The sequence below is a fragment of the Ceratotherium simum genome, chromosome 1 (assembly GCF_057802395.1).
Source record: "Ceratotherium simum simum isolate JZ-2026a chromosome 1, ASM5780239v1, whole genome shotgun sequence".
Lineage (NCBI taxonomy): Eukaryota > Metazoa > Chordata > Mammalia > Perissodactyla > Rhinocerotidae > Ceratotherium > Ceratotherium simum.
Window position 1 is genome coordinate 42633744 of NC_141900.1, and position 12145 is coordinate 42645888.

Genomic DNA, 12145 nt, shown 5'->3' on the forward strand with positions numbered 1-12145 from the left:
TTCTTAGCTAATCAAGTAGGTGGATTAGATGCAGTGTCTGACGTCTTTTCCTCCCCAGAAGTTCTGGCTCTTTATCTCTTTGGAAAGTGAATTGGGATTTTGCCACAAAATGCCAACTTTTATACTACTATTTTGAAGGGGGTGGGGGGAGGTGGGGATCTGCTGCATAATAAATATTTTAGGCATTGATTAATCCAGCCTTCATGCTTGTTAGGAAGGAATAGTCCAACAGTCCTTGCAGATAAATTGTCAGACTTCTAAGATCCTTGCTCCTGCTTACAGAGTCTGTCTTGGGAAATGATAAATTTGGCCACTGGTAAAGAACAGTTAAAACACTCACTTTATTATTTCTTTAAATCTTTAAACTTTTGACTTTTATGTTTGAAAATCAGGTTGTTAATTGCTCAAAACACTGGCAAGATGAATTAACTTGAGGCATGCATATCAGAGTTTGTAAAGATCTCTTCCGTAACTTCAAATTTGTATATTTTTGTTACCACTACAGCTTTGTCCTGATATCAGTTTTGCTGGAAAAAATTACAATTGAAAGGTCATAATTCTGGTATTTTCTGGCTTCCGTAGGGGTTAAGTAGCACACTGAAATATAATGTTCATTCATCCTAGCCAGTAAGGCCAAACTATGTGAGGTATATGAGAGCTGTTCCCATCCCAAATGCACATATGGTGTGGGTAAGCCAGTAATGTGAGTTTTACGCAATGTTTCTGCTCATGTACAGTCTGTTGCTCAGCACCAATTATTCCTTGCCAGAAACCAGCTAACCTGCTGGTTTTGTAACTCTCCTTGATGAAGCTAGGTAGCTTAAAGTGACCACAATGATATTTAATTTTAGCAATCTTCGTTTGTTAAAGTTATATAACTTTCACCGCCTGCCTCATTTGTTGATTCACTACAATTGATTGCAGTTAGAACCGTGTTACTGCATTGCATGGAGCTCCATCAGATCCAATATGTGTGTTTATTATATGTTTAGAAGGAGGAACCAAAATGTGGAAATACTAGCTTTTTGCTTAGCAAATCTAGTTTCCTCTCTCCAAATAGGAATTATTTTAAAAACCATATAGAATATTCTCTTATATTTTGGTAGTCATTTTGTTGTCATTTTCCCAGTTTTCACTTTTGTAGTTTTAAAAACCACAAAATCAGCAGGGTGAGAGGTCCATGTTGGGAGAACAACTGTTCCCTGTTTCCCACAGCCATCTTTTTTCTAATCCCCTGTTTTTTAATTAGTAGCAAATGGTCCTTTTTTTTCCTCTTTGGGTTCATGTTACAGTTGTAACTTGCGACTATATAGAGAGTTTAAATTAAAGTACAACCATATTTATGTTGTCTTCACACAACCCGAGATTCCTTTTTGAAAGATAAATTGCATCTGACTCTTTATGCAGTGGAAAAGTAGCATGCAGGTGTGTACTTGGTCTAATTGGCATTTTCTGAATCTTCCAGTTTGTACCTTACTGAGGATTCTTTTTGTGAATATGCTTATGGGAGTGCACCAATATGAATACATAGAAAAAAATTACACCTTAGTTAAACTCGGCTAAATTTACATAGATTTTACATTTCTTTCTAGACCTAGCAGGCCTCATTCCTTACTGTCTTTTTTTCTTTTTAATTAACTTCTGTGTTCTTCCTACCCTGTTCAATAATTGACATTAATTTTCACCCGTTCAAGGACTGTTTAATGTCTACTTTTAAGATGTCGTATTCTTAGGAACATGCCTTGCACACATTGCCTTTTAAATTAGTTGAAAAAATCATTATGGGTGTGAATTCATAAATTTTCTCTAACACTAGTTATATAATAGAAAGTGTATGTATTAGAACCTCCTAATGTAAAAGCTAAAAGCCATAATTTTTTTTAAGTAATAGCAACCCACATTTTCTCTGCCTTTTTATGCCACTTGGAGAAAGAGAAAAGACTGGTATATACAGTATCTAAGAGCCCAGCAACAGTGGACTGAAATATCATTTAATAATAATAAAAAGCCCATGAATACTTTCTCAGAACTTCTGAACTGAAAAGAGTCGGTAAACTGTTGCATAATCTTACTTCTTCAGTTGGTTTCAGTTAGAGAGTAATTTGAAGAACATGCTGTCTGTTTGTTCCTCTAGATATTCTGGGATTTATTACTAGATGAAATTGGCCCATCAGAAAGCTGTATATTTCTGTCTCATTGCCTTAGTCCTGCACAGATTGCCTTCCCTAAACTGTCTTTCAGGTTGATTGAATAACTCTCTGGGAAACTGTTGTGTGGAATGCACTATGACATTTATTATGGAGGAATTACTAAGACATTGTCTACTACATTACATAGTTTCCCCTGTGTTAAGTCCCACTTAGGTCTTCTAATTTCTTACTGCTTTTATACTAACAAAATATTTTGTTTCTCCTGAGGTGGTAATATTCTCTTTGTCTCATGGCCATTGTGAATTTTGTACCTAATCATTTTTTCCACTTTCCTTTGGCAGGAGAAAGCTCAGACCTAAATTTACAGCTCAATTTTACTGATTATTTAGGACCCTGTGGGATATGTATCTGCATACTTTATTTTCCTCTTATCTCATGCTCCTATTTTGTATTTTTTCTGGACAAGATTTTTAAATCTATTGTGAATCTTCTCGGTGGTGGTTTCAGATTCATTGTGTAGAAGAAAGAGTTAAAATATGCACATATGTATGTAAATATATTTATGTAATACTTATATAAAATAAGTTTATATTTAAAGTGTGCTTTTTACTTTAATAGGTTGTAAGTGATATATGTAACTGCCAATTTTAATTTTCTTTCACTCCCCTTTTAAAAAAATCATGTGATAAAATTATACATGAGTTTTTTTACTGTGAGAATGTGTGTGACACTGGGCACCTCTCTCTCCCATGCCTCAGGCTCACGCACTGATCTCCAGTCTAACGTGATTTCTTCGGGGTCCCTGTTGAGTGGAGGACACAGGTGAAAGGAGCCTCCTTTCTGGATCATCAGCTTTGTCCAGCTGCTTTAGGCGAGGTGCGCCTCAGGGATCTGCAACTCTTACTACTTGCCACATCAGCCACTTCATGGTCTCCTTCTACACAGGCCTTTTTTCATAGTCTAGTTATACTTTTTAGATGGTTTACCAGTTGGATTTTAGACGTCAGTCTGGAAGACCGAGGAAAAGTGACTACCTAATTTAGAGAGACATTGTCTTGGGAGTAATGGTTCCTTAGAGTAGTGAATTCACAGAACCCGTGCAGTAGCATGGATAGCTGCCAGAAGGTGAACTTTATCATCAGACAGACATGAAGCTCAGCTTTTGGCTTCACCATGTACCACTGTGGTACCTTTGATAAAGTACTTAGCCTCTTAGATCTTCATGTCCCTCTGCTGTAAAATGGAAAGGGCACTACTTACCTTGCAGAGTTACAGTAAGAATTCAGTGAGTCAATATATAATATGTCTATATACACAGCGTCTGACATATATTGGATACTCGATAAGTGTTAGTTTGTTTTTAAATTGGAAGGAAATTATGGGTAATACCTTGAAAATCATGCCAAAGTAGGGTTGAAGGGATTAAATCAGTTTGGAATTGTGCCTAGCTGAGACTTACAGAGACCTGAAAGGCGATAGCCTAAACTTAGGGCTTTATTTTCCCCATGTGATTAGAAGTCTGGTGAAAGGTGGTGGAAGCATTGTTTCAGGAGCTCTGTATGTCAAGGCCATTGTCTTATGAGTCTTGATCTTTTCCTCATAGTAGCAAGATAGCTAGTGCAGCTCCAGCCATCATATTCACTTTCCAGGAAGTTGGAAAGAAGACAGGGAAGGGAGAATAAAAGTACTTGTGCCCAGAACTTTCCAAAATATATCTAACAAGAGTTTTACTGGCCATATTGTGTCACACAGCCACCCCTAGTGGGAAGGGAGCCTGGGAAATGTTTGTAGCTTGGTACTTGGCTACTCCCCACAAAATCAGAGCTCGGTAATGAGGAGGAAAGGGAAGATGAATATTAGATAGACTGCAAGCAGTCTCTGATAGAGAGATCAACTTATTTTGCTTTTAGAAGCTTCATTTTCCCAACAATAGACATCAGTGGGGGTGGGGGAAGTAGAGAGAAATACCCATTGGTGGTAACTGGATTCTATTTGGAGGCAGGAAGACTTTGAGTAGCCAAGGGGGCATGGGAAGTAAAGAAGGACATGTACTTTATTATTGTCTTTTTGAATCTATGATAAGCTAGGCATGATGCTGATAGGAACTTTACATATATTCTCTCATTAATTTTCACAGATGGGGTAGGCTATATTTATCTATATATTTTGTAGAGGAAGAAACCAAGGCTTTATTTTTTTATTTATTTTTTTGTGTGAGGAAGATCAGCCCTGAGCTAACATCCATGCTAATCCTCTTTTTGCTGAGGAAGACCGGCTCTGAGCTAACATCTATTGCCAATCCTCCTCCTTTTTTTCCCCAAAGCCCCAGTAGATAGTTGTATGTCATAGGTGCACATCCTTCTAGTTGCTGTATGTGGGACGCGGCCTCAGCATGGCCGGAGAAGCGGTGTGTCGGTGCGTGCCCAGGATCCGAACCCAGGCTGCCAGTAGTGGAGCGCGCGCACTTAACCACTAAGCCACGGGGCCGGCCGAGAAACCAAGGCTTTAGCATATCAGTTTCCCAAGGTCACACACCAGTGACGGTAATGGAGCCAGAATTCAGACTTGCACCTGACTGACCACAAAACCTTAGCTTTGCACTGTATTGCTTTCCTGCATAACTCAGCAGAAGCCTGCTCTTGCACTTAGCTTTTATTTTCCATAGTGCCTTGTACTATTGGAGTCCATAATAATCATATGTTCACTTAATTATTTGTGTACAGAATGAAACTGAGCATTATATAAAGGATTGCTGCTGTTGGTTGCCAAAGGTTGTACAGACAAGGCTGAGAGAGGCACAGGTAGTGGCTCTCCCTCATCACCATCGCTCAGAGGTGGTGGTGACTGCCTCTATTTCCGCCTCTAGAGTCAGTAGCACCTAGGGACGTTCTTTAGGACAAAAGGAGCAAGCAGCACTGACTAATCTCAGGAAACCAAAATCCACAATGGAAAGCTGAGAGAATGACTTGGCATGGAGACAGGTATCTTCTCAAGTGAGAAGCCAGGGAATTATGCTTGACTTCTTCTTCCTCCACTCTCAACCCAGTTGATCACTAAGTCACTTTGTTTCTACTCCATCTACCTTCCTCACTTATCTGTCCTTTCCTCTCCCTCCCCACTGCAACTGCAGTAGTTCAAGCCTATTATGTCTCACATGGACTATTGCAAAGAGTTTCTGAAATGGCCCCCTGATCCCCAGTCTTACTTTCATTCAGGCCATTTGCCCACAGATCTGACCACGTGGTTGCCTTACTTGGTGGCATCAGGGGCTCTTCTCCTTACAGGAGAAAATCCAGTAACTTTCGTCTGATGCACATGGCCCTTCAAGGTCTGGCCCTGCCCCCTGTCTAACCCTCAGGTCTGTTCTGTGTCACCATACAGAATTTCTTACCATGCTGTGAGCATATTCCTTTCTGCTGGAGTCTGTACATGCAATTCTCTCCTTTTCCCGGGGATCTTTCTTTATGTCTTACCTCTTGTGTTTACTTGGAAAATTCTTCTTCATCCCTCAAACCTCTGCTCGAGTATCTTTTGTCTTTGATGCCATCTTTGTGTCCCTTCAGCAGATTACAGTCCTCTCTTCTGCTCGCTCAGCACCTGTGCAGGCCTCTGTTCTAGCTCCTTATATCTTGACCAGGATCATCATGAAGTGGGATCCTGGTTGATTCAGCATTGTGTTCCCTGTGCCTAGTACTGTGCATGGCACAGATCAGCCCCTCAATGAATGTTTAATGTTTGATGTGTGCAGGAATGAACATTTAGATTAGACCAAAGACAGAATAACTTGTTGTCCAGTTCATTACGCTAGCCCTAAAATACTGTAACTTTGGACAAGTTCCTTACTTTTTCAGTGCTGGATTAATGGGAGTATATTTGTAAAACTACTGGATCTCTCTGAATTGAGTTATTCTCACCAGGTTCTATCACAGTTCCTGCTAGTTTTTCAGGTTATCTTGAATCATTCCTGTTAGGCCAGCTCAACGATGATCTTAATTCCCAAATGCTAAAGAGGCTCTTAGCTCTATCATGTGTTATGCCTTTCCTCAAAACTCAGTTGTGTTTTGGATGTTTTTTCTTTTATATTAACTGTTTTGGCATCCATTCCTAACTGAAGACACATTTTAAATGGTATTTTTGAAATTATTCAAAATATTTTTTCTCTTATTTTTAAAGCAGTGATTCCTAAGTATCTTTTTGTATGTTTTTTGGCCCCCTTTAGCAAAGACTTAGAAGACTTTGTTGTGCAAAAATTAAGAAGTTGACAAAATAAGTAGATGACAAAATAAGTAGATGATAAGCATCTGAAGATTTTCTTCAAACCATCAATATTATTGCTGCTTCTTAAAATTTATTTATTTATTTTAGAGTTTAAGATTATTTATTTATTTTCCCCCCAAAGCCCCAGTAGATAGTTGTATGTCATAGCTGCACATCCTTCTAGTTGCTGTATGTGGGACACGGCCTCAGCATGGCCGGAGAAGCAGTGCGTCGGTGCGCGCCCAGGATCCGAACCCGGGCTGCCAGCAGCGGAGCGCGAGCACTTAACCGCCAAGCCATGGGGCCCAACTCCTTCTTAAAATTTTAACTACCAATTTTTAATATATTGAATAATGTTTACATTCAACAGTTGCTTATATTATGCCATATCTGACAAATTACAGGTAATTACTGGAAGAATGCAAAATTCTTGAAAGCTGGGATCTTCTCTGTCTTATTTATTGCTGAAACCCCAATTCCCAAAAATAATGCTTATACTTAATAAATATCAAATAAATACTTGTTGAAGGAAGGAAAGAAGAAAGCAAAGGCAGTAGCTTTTCAGTTAACCGGTGCCTGGGCAGCCAGGACCACGGTGAACTTGCAAGTCCAAAGTCAATAAAAGAATTTCAGTGCTCATACACCATACCTAGAAAGACCCTGCAGAAATCACACTTGTGCAAAAGGGCCACTGAATGAGATGAGAAAAGGGTGGGCCATTTTTGCTGGATAAATCTCCGCAGGTGTTACTTGTTTGTTTTCTTAGCCCTCCACTTCACACCTGTTGACATTGAGAACTAAAACCAGTGTTCTGTGCTTTCAACTTAAATTGTTGTAGTTTTGCTCTGAAAGAAAAATGGATTCAGATTCTGGTATAAGGCTGTTTAGTCACCAAAAGATCTGATGAGTAACTTTGCATTTGCATTTTTATTATTGCCTAACTGAAACCTAATTTACTTGGTTAATAGATTATAATTCCCTAGTTTCTTATCCAAGTACATTTCTGAACTATCAGACCATTTCATTTATTTCGATAAATATTTCTCGAACACCTATTTTGGGCAAGGCTCTGTTAAACATTGTGCTCCATGTCTGAAAATTTCTGGGTTATTACTCTGTTGAAGATTTGCCGTTAAAAAAATTTTGTTGTACTTCTAAAAGCTCATTATTGCAAGATCATGCAAGACAGTTGACTGTAACTGAACTCCAGGACTGGAGGCTATGACTATGTCTTTCAGAGGTAATTGTCACGCAAGCAAATTTTAGGGCATCATGAAGCTAACCATCAATTAACCAAATGAATCAGCTAACCATACCACTGCTTTCCTCAATCAAGTTAAGTGTTAACAGAGTTACTAATGCAGAAAGATGGTGCTAAAGGAGATTATGAGATCTGAGGATGATATAAGAATTATAGGTTAAATTATACACAAAGTATGGATAAAAGCATAATAATTTGAGAATGTTTAGTTTTTCTGACATATTTAAATATATTCTTTAATCTCATAAGTGATTAAGAGGAATAGTGTTTGTATCTCAAGATCCTTTTAGGTGATGATTATAAAATTTATAATTCCATTAACTTTTTGGTTTCTAATATATTGCCTGGAATTGTCAGTCAAGTCAAAACCCAAACTTGAAATTAAAATTTTCTAACAATAAATGAGAGAGAAGAAAAAATGAACTGTCATTCGTTTCATAAAAAATTATTATGTCTTTTCAATTTTGAATATTCAGATTTGAGGATTAAATACTGGCACCTCTCTGTCACCTGTTTTTCTACTAATGATCATCCCTGCCTCAGCTCTTTAACATGGCTTGTTGGGTGTCAGTTTAGCATGCAAGGCCTAAGCTGTCTTTTGTAGTTTCATAAGGGCCAAAGAGCTTGTTAGCTTGGAATTTAGGGTATTTTGGTATTCATTTAGTTTTAGTTATTCTTTTCTTGATTTTTTGGAACTCTTTTCATGAGGGAACTCCATGATTCTTACCAATTAGTCATAAACCAGTTTGGATTTAGGAGTTACAGAATTTACTAGTTTGGAACCCTATTTTATTCAAACAGCAAATGGTAACGATGTGAATATTTCACTGTATGTGGTGAAGTGGCTGATAATTAGATCCTCAGAGAAAAACTAAAACTTCTGAAATTTGTGCAGGATCAAAAATGTAGACAGGGAAAACAAGTAGTTTAATCTATAAATACTTGTTATTAATGAAAATTAAGCATTCTTAGGATTCAATTCCTGTTTTTAGTCGTATAGCTTTTTTGTGTTTTTACTGCGTTCATTAACACGAAGCGCAAACAACCTCACTAGTGGCTTGAGATTTGACTCGCAGGAAAACATTAAGTAGTAATTGAGAACAAGGCCTTCTTTTTGCAGTTTGTGAAATTTTAACTCACTGCCTAATGCGGTCACTACTTGCCACATGTAGCTACCAAGCATTTGAAATGTGACTAGTCTGAATTCAGATGTGCGGTAACTGCAAAATGTACACTGAGTTGGAAAGACTTGGTGTAAAAAAAAGATTGTAAACTATCTCAGTAATATTTTATGTTGATTACATGTTGCCATGATAATATTCTGGATATACTGGGTTAAAAAGAGTATTAAAATTAATTTCCCTGTTTGTTTTAACTTTCTTACTATGGCTACTAGAAAATTTAAAATTATGTATGTGGTTCCGCTTATAGTTTTATCAGACAATGCGTCTAATAGGTTAAAAATCCTTAATATGTATAGTAAATGTTAGTTAAGAGCAGCATATTTGATTCATCTTTTAACCTCTTGAACAGTCAATCCTTTGGGAAGTCTTGGAAGCCCAAGTATCCTTTTGCTCTCTTCAAGGGCTGCAGGTTGAAGCAGCTGTTCTTTGGAATTGCCAACCCTGATTCAGGTAAGTGCTAGCCATCGATAGATAGTTATGGAATTAATAAGGGTCACTTTGTTGTTGTGCAGCCCAAGAGAATGACTTGCACCTGCTGTTTCTCTCCCTTCCACCTCTTCCCCTGATGGCCTTTACATGGTTGTTAATAATCAGTTGATATTTATAGTAACATAAATCTAAATTAACATAGGTTTTCAAAGACCCAATCATGTATTACCATATACCATAAATTATGGTGTCATAAATTATCATGGCTTATCGTCTTATTTACACCCCTTGAATAATATTCTGTCACTTAATATATTACATATTCTTACTGATAATCATATGCAAAACCAAAACTGAGTTTTTGATATTGTGCTTTTATAAGGAACCAGCCGAGGCAGAACCTACATGTTGTAGGAGCCGGGGAGCAAGCATTTATTAATAATCAGCCTCTCTTTTTCACTGAGGTTTAACTATTTCCTTTGTGAAAAAAATATAAAATCTGTGTGTACGCTATTTTAAATTTTTTAATTTATGAACTGGTCGACACCAACCTAAAGGGTTTTGGAGCAGTGAGATTAGTAGAATGAAGTCACATTATGTTAGGCAGGAAGAGGCAGTGGGATAAACCTTGATAATAATAAAACCTATAAAGGTCATTCGTGAAGGTAAATATAATACTTGAATTAGTCATTTTCTTTCTCTAAAAAAGTAATAAGTTAATGTTGTTCCAAAGAAAAGTCTGGGACTGGTAGTTTTCTTTTTAACACCTTTCATCTTAGGCAATCTTTTGTATATCATGCAAAGGACCACACAATTAGCATGAAATGAGAGCGCGCTTTTTAAATTTGATGAATAAGGGCTCTTTTTTCTCTGGCTGATATGCATGCAAGGTGGAGGTCTGTATCTCACCAGCAGACAGACTATTCGGTGTCTACCCTATAAGTAGCTCCCAGTTTATATCTGTACTTTAATGAGGAAAGAGGTCTGGAAGTAATAAAAGTGAGCAGAAAGTACATAAAATATAGCCACAGTGCTTTAGTGTCAATGCTGCAAGATTCCCAGATTTGGATGGTCTTCCCACCTCACCCTGGATTCCAAAGATGGCCCCGTCACCCTATTTTTCTGGCAGTCAATTGAGGACGTATTAATAAGACCTCGTGAACATCAAAACCTTTTTTGGGGGGGGGGAGTGTCTTTTCTCTCATTTATCACAAACTTGTATGTTTTGTTAAAAAATTTTTTTTCTAAGTGTTCTCTCTTTAGAAAAGTTTTTATGCCTCTATATTCTTGTGGGCTGCTTGTTCTTGAGAAATACTTGTCTTTGAAGTTTAGTATTTATAATATGTCAATGGACATTATTCTTTCTTCAAAAAGTGTTAGTATACTGTTTCATTGGTTAGGAGTGGACACCACCCCCCCAGGTGTATTAAATGGCACAGTTTTTAAATTTTAAAAGATGAGATTCCCAATATTGTTGGGAAAGTTTTTTAACTTACTTGTCAATTATGTTCACATTTTTTTATTGTTGTGCTTCATAATTCCCTCATAAGTAGCTAAAACATTTCCTATTGCATAAAAGAAACCAAAATGCCACAAATAAGATAAATAGGTGATTAATTGAGCCAACTTTCTCCCCTTAAGACACTACCATAAATAGGACTGCCAAATTTAGCAAATAAAAATACTGGATGCCCAGTTAAATTTGAATTTCAGATAACAGATAATTTTTTAGTATAAGTTTGTCTCATGAAATATTTGGGTCATACTTAGACTAAAAAAATTGTCTGTATTTGATCTGGCATCTATAACCATAACTCAGCTCTCTTATTAACTCACAGAACTCCTGAGTCTGGTAAATTCTATGCTTGGCCCTTCTGCACAATGCTGTTTGCTGATCATCCTGTCTCAATCCAGGACTTAGAGATAATATCATAATATGGGTTTAATTCTTTGAAGCCCAAAGTGCATGCAAGTTTTCTCACTTATCTACTTTTTTTGGGGGGAGGGGGAGTTAGGAAAGGGCACACTCTATTCTCATCTTGCCCACTTCTCATTTTAAAAAAGAAGAAAATGCTCCCTTGTAAAGTGCAAATACTGAGTCTGAAAGCTAAGAGGACACCTACGGCAGAGTTCGGATTCTCCTTCACACCTATCTCTATTTTTGGCTCGTTTAGTATGAAATCTCTAGCAGTATAATTAGAGATAAAAAAAAAAACTTAAAAAGAGTGAATTCAGGGAGAACATGCATTTCCTGTGTGCTTTATAAATGTGGATGGCAGATGGGTGAAAAGTGACGCTTCCAAAATGAACACCGCCGTCCAGGTGAAAGATTTTAACTTGCCTTCCCTCTCCCTTCTCCCCCGCCTCACCCTCCACACAACAGAACCGGAGAAGAACCACTCAACATGCACCTCTTCCTCCCTTGTCATCTGCATTATCACTAAGGTTTCCTAGGTGATATTCCTTCCTCCAGCCTCACTCTCTTCCAAAGTGACAGCCAGCAGTGATTTTTCTAAAGCATAAATCTTACATACCACTGGCTCACTTGCAGACAACTTATCAGATGAAGTCCACACTGATTAGCATGGCATTCAATGCCCTTCCTGACCTGGGCTCTACATAATTCCCTTTTACTTCTTTCTCAGCACTTTATGCTACAGCAATAATGAGTATTTCTAGTGCCTCAAGCACACCTTGCATCTTCATACCTCCAGCTTTTTGTGCATTGCTCCGACTGGAATGCATATCCTCTTTTATCTCCCTAGAGAAATCCTATTCATCCCTGAAAATCCTTTATAGGCATCATTTGCTCGGTGAGGCTTTCCCTGACCCCCCTTCACTCTCCTTAGGGTGAATTCTGCTCG

The 12145-nt window shown here is 37.8% G+C and overlaps 1 protein-coding gene and 1 long non-coding RNA gene across 11 annotated transcripts in view; one reads left to right on the forward strand and one right to left on the reverse strand.

Moving 5' to 3' along the window:
- UMAD1 (UBAP1-MVB12-associated (UMA) domain containing 1) overlaps positions 1–12145 on the forward strand; it is a 244309-nt gene that overhangs the window by 146591 nt on the left and 85573 nt on the right. For 2 of the 10 annotated variants that reach the window (XM_087424233.1, XM_087424258.1), the window contains one exon: positions 9254–9302. The exons of the other annotated variants lie outside the window; for them this stretch is intronic. In XM_087424233.1, coding sequence (XP_087280359.1) covers positions 9254–9302 — 49 coding nt within the window. The remainder of the gene's footprint in view (positions 1–9253; positions 9303–12145) is intronic. 10 annotated transcript variants of the gene reach the window in all.
- The window catches only part of LOC147918190 (uncharacterized), a 158424-nt gene that overhangs the window by 6673 nt on the left and 139606 nt on the right, over positions 1–12145 (reverse strand). The window lies entirely within an intron of this gene.